Source organism: Triturus cristatus, chromosome 6, assembly GCF_964204655.1.
Source record: "Triturus cristatus chromosome 6, aTriCri1.1, whole genome shotgun sequence".
Classification (NCBI taxonomy): Eukaryota; Metazoa; Chordata; class Amphibia; order Caudata; family Salamandridae; genus Triturus; species Triturus cristatus.
The window spans coordinates 56,027,777-56,040,482 of record NC_140589.1 but is presented as its reverse complement, the minus strand read 5'-3'; the positions used below and the strand labels follow the sequence as shown (position 1 = coordinate 56,040,482).

The 12,706-nt window shown below is 49.3% G+C and overlaps 1 protein-coding gene across 1 annotated transcript in view; it reads left to right on the top strand.

Annotated features, from left to right (window-relative positions):
• Positions 1-12,706, top strand: part of DNAH8 (dynein axonemal heavy chain 8) — a 13,985,216-nt gene that overhangs the window by 8,347,334 nt on the left and 5,625,176 nt on the right. Inside the window, exon 58 of the mRNA XM_085610239.1 lies at positions 892-1,001. Within this exon, the coding sequence (XP_085466365.1) occupies positions 892-1,001 (110 nt within the window). The remainder of the gene's footprint in view (positions 1-891; positions 1,002-12,706) is intronic.

Below are 12,706 nucleotides of genomic sequence, written 5' to 3'. Positions count from 1 at the left end.
CCCAAAAATACCCCAGGACCCAAAACCTTACATGCACCCTGAACCCTAAAAATACCCCCTACACCCAAAACCCTAACCCACCCTGACCCCTGAAAATACCCCAGCACCCCAAAACCTTAAATGCACCCTGAACCCTCAAAATACCCCATGTACCCCAAAACCCTAACCCACCCTGGCCCCTAAAAATGCCCCAGTACCCCAAAACCTAAACTCACCCTGAACCCTAAAATTACCCCCACACCTCAAAACCCTAACCAACCCCAACCCCTAAAATTACCCCAGCACAACAAAACCTAAACGAACCCTGAACACCCAAAATACCCCAGCACCCCAAAACCTTAATTGCACCCTGAACCCTTAAAAATACCCCTTACACCCAAAAACCCTAACCCACCCTGACCCCTAAAAATACCCCTGTACCCTAAAACATTAATTTGCACAGTAACTCCTATATGCCTAGCAAGTGCATCCTAAGTAATGGAACATGCGTAGTAAATGCATGCTAAGTAAATGCATGCTAGGTAATGGCTTCTGCGAACTAAAATATGCGTCGTAATGGTAATACGAAGTAATGACCACGTAGTAAAGGTAGAATACCGAACGTGGCAGGTTGTGGCAGGGCAGAGATTCAGATAATGTGACTACTTCCATCTAGTCTAAACAGGCTAGTGGCTTCTTTTATGCACATTATATAATGAATATTGAAAGCATTTTCACATAGAAGTCTTACAACTGATTTACAGTTTTGTTCTCCATTTTACTTTCAGTATCTATCAGTCTTACCACTGGGGTTCTTTTTTTAATTTGTAGTGAATGAACGCACAGTAGTTCTCAGTACTCCACTTTTTGTACTGCCTATGTAATCAATTTGTTTTTTTTGCTTATTTTTAGGAATTATTGGTTGCGGATATTTTCATGAAGCTAGATCATTCAATACAATTATTACTGAATTTACCCCAAAATTGGTCTCTGCAAGCAGAATACTTTGGCAATGGACAAAGGTACAGTGCATTATTTTTGACGCAATATTTAAGAAAAACAAAATTTGCAGTTATGTACAAGCTGTATGAAAACTGTTTTATAAAATGTATCTGATAGAGACATCTAGCCACAGATTCCTTGCCTTGTGAATTCTCCCCAGGCATCAGACTGGATACGGAAATTTTTCAACAGTAACTCTGCACGCCGGGGGACAGCACCATATGGCTCTGCCATGACGTTGTTTCTGGTAGTGACGTCAGCGGTGCCATATAAGTCCGATCCGGCACCTGAACATCAGTTTCTTCATTTCTGTGCTGTAACGCGGATCTGGAGAAGTGGCTCCTATGGCCGTTTGAATTGTTGGCCTATTTTGACGCCTTTTTGCATCAGGAAACAGTGTGCCTATGTCTTCAGGCTTTAAGTCGTGCGAGACAGATGTCAGCTACAGAGCCCCATCCCATCTGCATGTGGTGCCTAGGAGAGCACCATGACTCCAAGAAGTGTGACACCTGTAAACGGCTAAAGCCTAAGGCTTTACAGGAAAGGTGGATGAAGCTGTTGACAGAGCAGATCTACTAGTCGGAGTCCAGGCGACATCGGTCTCCGTCCCGCTCTGAGATTCCTGCCCGTGGCCGGTCAAGGAGCCATTCCTGCGAGCAATGCTCACCTAAGTCATGAAAATCCCAGCATAAGGGATCAAAACCGAAGCAGTCTTCGGTCTTACTGCATCGCAACATGGTCTCTGCTGGGTCCTCTCGTTCTATAACAGAGGATGTCGTACAAGAGTCGACCCCATGACTCCCTCTGTATCCTGGAACTGGAGCAATTAGGTGGTACGGGAAGCGGATACGACACTGTCCCAACGTCGGTCTGTGCCAGAGGCACCACTCATGGTGCATGAGCCGTCCTGACGTCAATCAGCGCCGGAGATGCTGCACAAAGCCACTGTGGTTCCCCTGTCTTCTCCTGTTGCTGTTTTTCCAGCATTGCAAAGTGGCTTAGGTGACCTCAATGACATTGACCGCTTGGTTGGTCTGATTCAGACTCTTGTGGAAAGTTCTTGGGCTACATTGGGTGAGGATGGTAGTCTACCACTCTCTACTAATTCTGATTTGCGTTCTCCACCACAAATGGTAACAGGCTAGTGTTTTTGTTGAAGTTATAAAGAGAGATGCTGAGGTCTTAAAATTGCAGCTTCCTTCGGTGACGTTGTCATCTGATCCCTTATTGGATCTGCTTTATCAGGGTGTGACAGGTGTTAAACCCTTACTGCCCTGTGGAGAGTCTCTATATGATATTCTTTAGGGAACTTCCGCGAGACCAGTGACCGGAGCTTCTGTTGGTTGTGCCATTTCCCATTGGCATTGTCCTGCTATGGACAACCCTGTCTGTCTTTCTTGACACCCTACTGCTAAGGGGTTCATCATGCAAGCTACTATGACTTTGCTGAATCCAGATACCTCTCCTTTACTTCCATCAGATAGAGAATATAGATGCTTCCATCTGCATGACCGGAATATCTTTGCTTTGGCTAGTTCGGCCTTGAGCTCTTTATACACATCTTGTGTTTTAGGCAGGGCTTCCTAGCTTTATGGGACTCTGTCACCCTTCTGCTTCCTTCCTTCCCTGAAGGGGTTAGGGCTGAACTCTTTCAGCTTGCACAATATGGCCGTGAGATGGCAAAGTTCAATATTAAGTCAGCAATTGACACTACTAACAATTCTATTGGCAGAGCCATGGCTCGGTCCGTTGCCATGTGCAGACATGCCTGGTTTGCGAGGGATGAAATTCCCTGATAATGTAAGGGAGAGTTTGAAGTAAATGACCTCTGACTGTGTTTATTTGACAGCCGTACAGATTTGGCAATACGCCTCACAGCTGGTCACTTGTAGTTTGGTCTTATCAGATCTTTTGTTTATCTTTTATATAGCCACTGTTATGGTTCTTTAGGTTTAAGGATTTGAATCCTGCCTCTGCTGTTGCACTTAGTGGTGTTGAAGTATTAAGCACCACTTCAGTCTTACGGCGAGAGTGTTTGACTCCGGATTTGACTGTTTTAATCTCCAGATTGTCTTTGCAGCTGTGTAGCTGGTTTATTCTTTTATTTTACTCTGATGTGGAAAATAGGGCCAGATGTACAAAGGTTTTTTGCGGGCTCAAATGGGTTTTAAAACCGTTTGCGCTCGCAAAAAACCTGTGACCCATGTACTAATCCTATTTTACGAGTCGCAAATAAATTTGCCTCATTAATATGCATGAGGCAAGCAATTTGCGACCCCATTGGGAATTGCAAACAGAGCATCCCAATTAGTGAGTCGCAAATTGCGAATCACAAATGTGTCGCAATATGCGACTCGCTAATTGCCGGGTCATCCATCTAGCCTTTCGTCTCAAGATTTCATATCCTTATTTTGGGCATACGTCTTATACTACGTAGAATATTGGTTTGCTATTGTATAGCTCCTTAGGTATGCTACTTTCATGGTCTATTTTTTTACTATTTATTTATTTATTTTTTATCTTAGAAGTTTTGTATAGCGCGAGCATGGCCCAAGCAGGTATCAGGCGCTTTACATACGGGTTGCGGGAGACAAAGGATGATAGCTGTAGGTGAAATGAAAGAAAGAGAAACAATATACAACAGGTAAACAAGAAAAGCAAAATACAGCAGGATCAAATCAAATTTTGCTTTATTCGGTTTTCGTTTTTAGATCACAAAACCATAAAAGCACAATTTCACAGTATACATCACAGTTATTCCAGAACAACCAGTTAAAATCAATTATTTAAAAAATCAGAATTAATTTATCGTGTTCAGGCTGCATGTTAGCCATTAAAGACATCATTTCACAATATGGATCACAATTATTTAAAACACCCGGTTAAGATCGACTTTTAAAAAAAAAAAAAATTTAAATTCAAAGTTGTTTCCTATATTTAAGTACACTTTTAAAAAAAAACAATGTTTCTTGTAAAGCATTCATTATCTAAAAACTACAATGCCAAATAGGCAGGGCGACATTGCCTCAAACCCCAGATTCTCAAGATAGGTAGGATCCACCTCTTTCCTTTATTCCGATTAATATTTACAAAATAAAACAACATGGATTGTTGATTGGGGTGAAGATCCATCACATGGGGAGTTTACTAAGTTTTTGGACCAGTCGTTTATCATAGGGAAAGAAATTGATTGATGGAAAAGATCTAATCTAAAGCGTGTGAGAACAAATCTGTCGCACCCAGTTACGTAATAAGTTAATTATGGTTGCATTACAGTAGTAGAGAGAATCCACTGGTTCGTTTGTACTGTCGGTTTCGAAACCTCACTGGCATGACTAATTAACTCCAGGTGAGTCATACATAGTTTTTTAAAAGCTTTTCTAGGGATTGAACAAATCAGTTAAGGATTAGGAAAATATTCAGGTTGCCCCAAATCCATCATAAAATCTTTAATATATTTCAGCCACCTAATATCTAAGGCTTGTTCTAACTTGAGGGTGTCACTTTGGACATTCTGGTTGAATGTTGGTTTGATGAGATCCAGATTCGGTGCCACAGTAAAACTGGTTGCACCCTTATTATATCTGTAATATAATGTAACCCTAGCTCTGTGTGTCAAATATAGGTTGATGTTGAACAAGGGACAGCCTGTAAATAGCGTTAAAACGCATTCTCTACTCTCAGTATTTTGGATACATTACAGTATCCCCAAATCCCAGCCCCGTATATTGCTGTACTGACACACTTGGCTTGGTAGATCTTAATCAACTCCATTGGGGGCCTCTTACCCAACTTCTGTTAAAAATTTACCAGGGCTTTTGTAGTTCTCATAAAGAGAAGTTTCCTAGCCTTTATGGCCTGTTGCCACGTTCCCTTGAATGCCTAAGTAAGGATAGATCTTTGTGTTTTCAACTTTCTTGTTCTCGACAAAAATGGTCCTCTGATTGCTACCACCCCTCCCACAGTTCATTATAAAAGTTTTGGTGACGTTAAATTTTAGGTCAAGGCTTTTCATCTACTCATTATATCTATTAAGGGCCCGTTGTAGTTCTAATGGAGTTTGGGCCATTATCACTGCGTCGTCAGCATAGTGTAGGACAGGTATGGATCATTTATGTATCTGCGGTAAGTCCTGGCACCCTTCAAGCATGACTCCTTCTAAGCTGTTTGTATACAAGGTAAACAAGAAGGGTGCCAGGACACAGCCCTGTCTGACCCACCTCTCCACTGGGAATGGTGCTGTATATTCTCCATCTGAAAGAAACACGTTAGTTAGATTCCTCACCTTAGAATATCCCCAGGCGTCAGACTGGATCCGGAAGATTTTTCGTCAGCAATACCCCTTGCGCGTCGCTAGGCGTCGTCTGCGGCTCCGCGTCCGTCGTCGGCGTCGTGCGCCGGAATGACGTCGTCGGAGTACTTAGACGCCGCCCTCGCGCGCTGACATCAGTTCTTCTTTTTTCCGCGCCAGTCAGCGCAGATCCGGGAGAGCTACCCCTTTAGTCAATTTTTGACTAACTTTTTTGATCCTTTTTGATCGTGTCTCGACACCGGTGCCGGTAGGATGCCTGGGTTTAAAGCCTGTACGGACTGTAACCGACTGATGTCGGTTACGGACCATCACCGCCGGTGCCTTTACTGCTTGGGCCTCGATCACGACGCGGAGTCGTGCTCGGACTGCAAGGCCTTGACCTCGAAGGCTAGACGGGAGCGGTCCCGTAAGCTTCTCGAGATTCGCCACTCGGCTCCGCGCGCCTCTCGATCCCGGTCTAGGAGGAGGTCCAAGGATCGGTCGCGGAGCCGAAGCCGACATCACCATCGGTCGTCGGGATCCAAGTCTTCGGGTAAGTCGAAGCATTCCAAGAAGTCCAAGAGGCGACACCGCTCTTCGGACTCCCCTCGCCGGTGGCGCGACTCGGCCGAGGGTCCGGGTGGTTCCACCCCCGCGGCTCCGGCGGAGCCGCAGGCGCCGCGCACGTCCCCATACCCTCCGGTCCCTGGGACTGACGCGACGCCGGCGGAAGTCAGTGCCTTTCTCTCGGCCATGAGGAAGCTGGCTCCGCCGTCGGCGCCCGCTGGTGCGCCTTCGGGCCCCGCGGACCCGACTGGGCTGCCTTGCCTGCCGGTGGCTCCGGCCCCGGTGCCGTTGACGGCTCCGGCCTCGACGCCGCAAGCGCCCGTGGGACCCGTTCTCGAGTCCCCGTCGACGCCGGTCAACCTCGTCACGCCTCCTCCGCCGGCGTCGACACCGGTACCACCCCCGACGCCGGCGTCGACTCCGTTCGACGTCGAGCCCCGGTTCAGTCCCACTCCGGGCCCGGCGCCGGTACGGCGTCGATGGACGCCGCGATCGGCGCCGCTAGAGACACACTTTGTCTGCCGCCCGGCTCCGTTACTTTCTCCTCTACACCAGGAGTCGGATGATGGGGACTACTGGGAGGGATCCGAGGATCCTATGGCCGCTCAGGCCCAACTGTCCCAGGACTGGGCAGATGAACTGGGGGAGGCCAGTGGCCTGGATACCTCGCCAGACACTGGATTCATCTCTCCTCCGACTGTGGCTTCGGAGGAGGGTGCTGCTTTCTCTGTGGTGCTGCGCAAGGCGGCCGCAGCCCTTGGGCTCGAGCTACCTGCCGTGGCTGTGAGGACGAACGTCCTCACTGAGGTGCTTCAGTCTGCAGCAAGCTCCACTGAGCCTCTGCTGCCATTCAATGAGGCCCTCACTGACGTTCTACAGGGCACCTGGTCCAAGCCCTCCACAGTTCCTCCTGTGGACAGGAACGTCGCCAGGCGCCACCGCCCTGCTCCGGGCGACCCCAGTTTTCTGTCCCAACACCCTACGCCTGAGAGCCTGGTTATCCAGGCCTCCACCTCCCAATCCTCTTTCCCGACCGCCCCACCGGACCGGGATTCCAAGAGACTAGAGCAGTTTGGCAAGAAGCTGTTCTCCTCCCTTAGTTTGGGCCTGCGGTCTTTGAACACCGCTTGTCTCTTGGACCGTTATTCCCACTCTTTGTGGGATGCGGTGGAGGACGCGCTGCCCCTGTGTCCGGAGGAGGTCCGGACACGACTTACCCAGGCTCTGGCCGATGGGAGGGATGCCGCGCGACATGCTATACGATGTGGGCTTGACACCACGGACTCGCTGGGTAGGGCGATTTCTACCTCAGTGGCGCTTAGACGTCTCGCCTGGCTGCGGTCCACATCATTTTCGGGTGATGTCCAGAGCTCTCTCATGGACATACCCTTTGATGGCACTCGCCTTTTTGGCGAGAAAGCGGACAGTGCGCTGAATCGCTTTAGGGACTCTCGGGCTACGGCCAAGTCCTTGGGCCTCTCGGCCCCGTGGTCGCAAACTTCCGCCTTTCGCCCCTTTCGTGGCCAAGGAAGGGGTGCCTCCTCACGTGCGCCTAGCCACCAGCCGCAGAATCAACCTGCGCGCGGTCGCGGACGTGGTTTCCGCCGAGGCGGTTCTGGAGGACGACGAGGTCAGCCCACATCCACCCCGGCAGCATCCGCCTCAAAACCTTCCTAGTCCAAGCTTTCAGGCCCATTCCACGCCAGTGGGCGGCAGAGTTCGCCATCACCTGCTCCACTGGCGGTCCATCACATCGGACAGGTGGGTGCTGCAAATCGTCCGAAGGGGCTACTCTCTCCCCTTCGAGACGACCCCTCCAGCCATGCCACCGCAGCACCACCGTATCTCGGGGGATCATTTGAATCTTCTCCACGAGGAAGTTTCGGCCCTCTTGGCCAAGGGGGCCGTCGAGCGCGTTCCGAACCCAGAAGTAGGTCGTGGTTGTTATTCCCACTACTTTCTGGTTCCCAAGAAGGGCAAAGGGGGCCTACGCCCTATCTTGGACCTCCGGAACGTCAATGCCTTCCTCCGGAAGGAAAGGTTCAAGATGTTAACTTTGGCTCAGGTTCTAGCTGCCCTAGACCCTGGAGACTGGATGGTAGCGTTGGACTTGCAGGACGCATATTTCCACATTCCCGTCCTGCCGGCCCACCGGCGTTACCTGCGGTTCACGGTGGGCCAAGAGCACTTTCAGTTTACCGTGCTCCCCTTCGGCCTCACCAGTGCCCCTCGGGTGTTCACCAAAGTGATGGCGGTGGTCGCAGCTCATCTGCGCAGATCAGGGGTCCCAGTCTTCGCCTATCTCGACGACTGGTTGTTGAAGGCGGGCTCGCCCCAGACAGTCGTCTCCCACCTCCAGACTACGGCGGATCTCCTGCATTTGCTGGGATTTTCCATCAACGTGCCGAAGTCACACCTGAGCCCCTCTCAAAAGCTCCTCTTCATCGGAGCGGTTCTCGATTCGGCGCAGTTCCGGGTCCATCCACCGGAACAGCGGGTCCGGGATATACAGGCCCTGATTCCCATCTTTCGGCCTCTATCCTGGGTCTCGGTCAGGCTAGTGTTGCGGCTTCTGGGGCTGATGGCCTCCTGCATCCTACTAGTGCATCACGCCAGGCGGCGCATGCGGGCTCTGCAGTGGGACCTAAAGTTTCAGTGGGCCCAGCATCACGGCAACCTGTCCGACCATGTCTTGATCTCGGAGGGCACTGCACGGCAGTTGCAGTGGTGGCTCACGGACCGCGATTGGGTCAAGGGCAAGAGCCTCTCCCTTCCCCAACCGGAGCATGTCGTAGTGACGGACGCGTCCCTCCTGGGATGGGGTGGCCATATGGGAGAGGCGGAGATCAGAGGCCTCTGGTCTCCGGCGGAGTCTCGTCTCCACATCAACCTGTTGGAGTTGAGAGCGATCCGACTTGCACTGAAAGCCTTCCTTCCCTCTGTCAGGGGAAGTGTCGTGCAGGTGTTCACGGACAACACCACCGCCATGTGGTATTGCAACAAACAGGGCGGGGTGGGGTCGTGGACCCTTTGTCAGGAGGCTCTGCACCTCTGGACATGGCTGGAACACCAGGGCGTAACCCTGGTGGTTCAACATCTGGTGGGCTCTCTGAACGCCAGAGCAGACGAACTCAGCCGCCGGTGCATGATGGATCACGAATGGCGTCTGAACTCCGAAGTGGCGCAAGGTCTCTTTCAGCAGTGGGGAGAGCCTTGGTTAGATCTATTCGCCACCGAAGAGAACGCGCAATGTCAGCAGTTCGGCGCGTTGGAATTTCCAAGGCGGCACTCGCTCGGCGACGCTTTTCGTCACGAGTGGAGTTGCGGTCTGTTGTACGCCTTTCCGCCTATACCACTTCTGCCCAGAGTGCTGAAGAAGATCAGGCACGACCGGGCCCAAGTTATCTTGGTGGCTCCGGATTGGGCACGAAGGTACTGGTATCCCGAGCTACTCAGTATGCTGACCGATCCTCCGATACGTCTGCCCCTTCGGGAGGATCTTCTGTCGCAGCAGCAGGGGACGGTCCTCCACCCGAACCTGTCCAGCCTCCACCTCCATGCGTGGAGATTGAGCGGCGGCAGTTGATGCCATTTGACTTGCCTCCCGAAGTCTGTGATATCATTCTGGCAGCCAGGCGTCCCTCCACAAAGATGGTATACGCCTGCCGGTGGAACAAATTTGTGGCATGGTGCACAGCAAAGGCTGTGGATCCCCTTTCCGCCCCTCTTTCTGAGGTTCTCCTCTTTCTTCTTTCTTTGGCCCGGCAGGGCTCTGCCCTGGGCACTCTGAAAGGTTATCTTGCTGCCATCTCTGCCTTCTTGCGGCTTCCTGATCAGCCTTCTCTTTTCAAGTCCCCTGTAGTTACACGCTTTCTAAAAGGCATTACTCACACTTTCCCTCCTGTCCTTTTGTAATGCCTCAGTGGGACTTGAATCTTGTCTTGACATTCCTGATGTGCGCTTCCTTCGAGCCTCTTCACAATTGTCCTCTTCGTCTTCTGACTCTCAAGACTGCTTTTCTGGTAGCCATCACCTCGGCTAGACGGGTGAGTGAGCTCCAGGCTTTATCTTCAAAGCCTCCTTTTCTGTCTGTTCATCCGGACAAGGTTGTCCTTCGGGACTCCTTTCTTCCGAAAGTGGTGACTCCATTTCATCTTGGGCAGTCTGTCACCTTGCCCACCTTCTTTCCGCCTCCGCATCCTTCCAAAGAGGAAGAGAGGCTCCACCGTCTGGACCCAAAACGTGCGCTCTCCTTTTATTTGGACCGCACAAAGCAGTTCCGGGTGGACGACCAACTTTTCGTTGGATACGTGGGTGCTAAGAAGGGGAAAGCGGTGCACAAACGGACCATCTCTCGGTGGGTCGTTTTGTGCATCAAAATTTGTTACTCCTTGGCAAAAAAGGACCCTCCTGTTGGGCTGCGCGCCCATTCTACTCGGGCCACAGCGGCTACTACTGCTTTGGGACGGGGTGTCCCTTTGCAGGACATCTGTCAGGCGGCGACGTGGGCTTCGCTACACACGTTTGCCAGGCATTATTGCCTTGACAGCCAAGTCCGGAGGGATGGCTTCTTTGGCCGTTCTGTCCTCCAGGACATTCTGGTGTGATCTTGGTTCGCAGACCCACCACCGGGGATGGTATTGCTTGGGTATCTATTCTAAGGTGAGGAATCTAACTAACGTGTTTCTTTCAGATGAACAAGTTACTTACCTTCTGTAACGATGTATCTGTAAGAAACATTAGTTAGATTCCTCACCGACCCACCCATCCTCCCCGTTCTGCGAACTGACATCTAGGGTTAAGGTTATCCTTTTCAGGCCCCTAGATTTTATTTTTGGCACCAGTGTCGGTCTTTGCATGGCTCTGCGTTCCTGGCGCGGAAGGCTATGTACAAGAACTGACGTCAGCACGCGAGGGCAGCGTCTAAGTACTCTGACGACGTCATTCCGGCGCACGACGCCGACGACGGACGCGGAGCCGCAGACGACGCCTAGCGACGCGCAAGGGGTATTGCTGACGAAAAATCTTCCGGATCCAGTCTGACGCCTGGGGATATTCTAAGGTGAGGAATCTAACTAACTAATGTTTCTTACAGATACATCGTTACCGAAGGTAAGTAACTTGTTCGTTCGGTCCACAGCGTACCCTAGCTCTTGCGTTCGAATAAAATTCTCTTATGATTTGGATTAAGGGAGGGTCAACCCCCATTGCTGCGAGGATATTCCATAATTTATCATGGCATACACAGTTGAATGCAGTGGAGAGGTCTACAAAAGCTAGGTACAGTTTTCCTTTTTTCACTTTAGTATATTTCCCCATTAGAACTGTTAGATTGAGGCCCTGTTCTATTGTTCCTAGGCCCCCCCTAAAGCCAAATTGTAGGTCCGATATTACGTTATTATCTTCAGCCCATTGCTGAAGATGGTTTAATATAATGCGGCCTGCCACTTTTTCCACCGAATCCAGCAGGGAAATCGGACGATAACATGTTGGGTTCTGTCTATCACCTTTTTTAAAGATTGGTACCATAAGTGACTCAGACCAAGTTCCCATGAGTCCAACTTTACAAGCGGCTGCGAGCACTTGTTTTATTAAAGGGCGGCCATAGTTCTATGTTTTGTTTAAATATATCTACAGATAATCCGTCTGGGCCCGGTGCCTTTACACCCTTGCTAGCTTTCAGAGCAGATTGTACCTCTTCTAAGGTAACTTCTAGATTAATTGAAAAATCTTGTGAAGACTAGAAATTACAGGATACACAGTTGCGCCTCTATTCTCCTTTGTCTTGCTGAACATTTTGGAAAAATTGTCTACCCACTGTCTTTCATCAATTGCAATTTCTATGGTTGGGGTCTCTTCAGATCTCAAAAAAGGAGAGTTGACCACAAGCCAGAAGGCGATGCTATCCCTTTCTGTACTTGCCTTGTAAATCAGCCCAGATATTCCTTTTTACTTCACCTTTTCGTATTTTCACTGCTTGACTATATGCCTTCCTTCACTGACTTATTTCAGCTCCATCCCTTTCTTTTTTATGTAATGCATACTTTAATCTAGTATAGGCTTTTGTGCATTTGTTGTCGAATCACCAGTTATTCTTCTTATTCCCCTTCTTTATTTCAACTTTCAGTATGTTCCTAATTATTTCTGTAATTTGTGCATAGGAACCCAATACTTCCTCGTATGGTGGACACTTGTCCAGACATCTCAGAATTTGTTCCAAACTATTCTCTACCACTGTTTTGATAATTACAAGTGGTTCTACCTGTGCCCACTTTAGAGAATATTCGTTTTGTTTATCTATAACCAAATCTTGTATCGGTTGGATTCCCCTAGTATGGGCTACCTGTATTTTTGTAGAAACCGATATTGCCACACTTGAGGAAAAATGATCGCTAAGAGCGTTCTTATGTTGTTTCAAAACTTAGTAGCCTGGAAGCAAATCTATTTGGAATTGTTACAAAATCAATAATTGTACTCAACCCTCTCCCATTGAAAGTCTGAGTGAATGGAATAGGTGGCGAACTCAGAACGTTGCAAAACCCCTATCCAGAAGAAATAAAATCTCGTTCAAAAGTCTCCTTGTGCACAATGTGAGAAATGAGGTAGGTTACAATCATTTTCATCTGTTAGTCCACATGTTGCATCATCACTATGTGGGCACAAAGCAGTCTTAAAATCACCCCCCCACACATATATTACATTCTCCCTACTATCATTCTGAATGTCCTGTAAACCACTTCTAAGCTGCTTTAAAATATCTACCACATGTTCCTTCTGGGCGTTATTGTAAAAGTTAATCAGGACAACGGATTCCCACTTGTCTATGTTCATGGTCACTATTTAGTAATAGGGTTCTGTAATAATGAA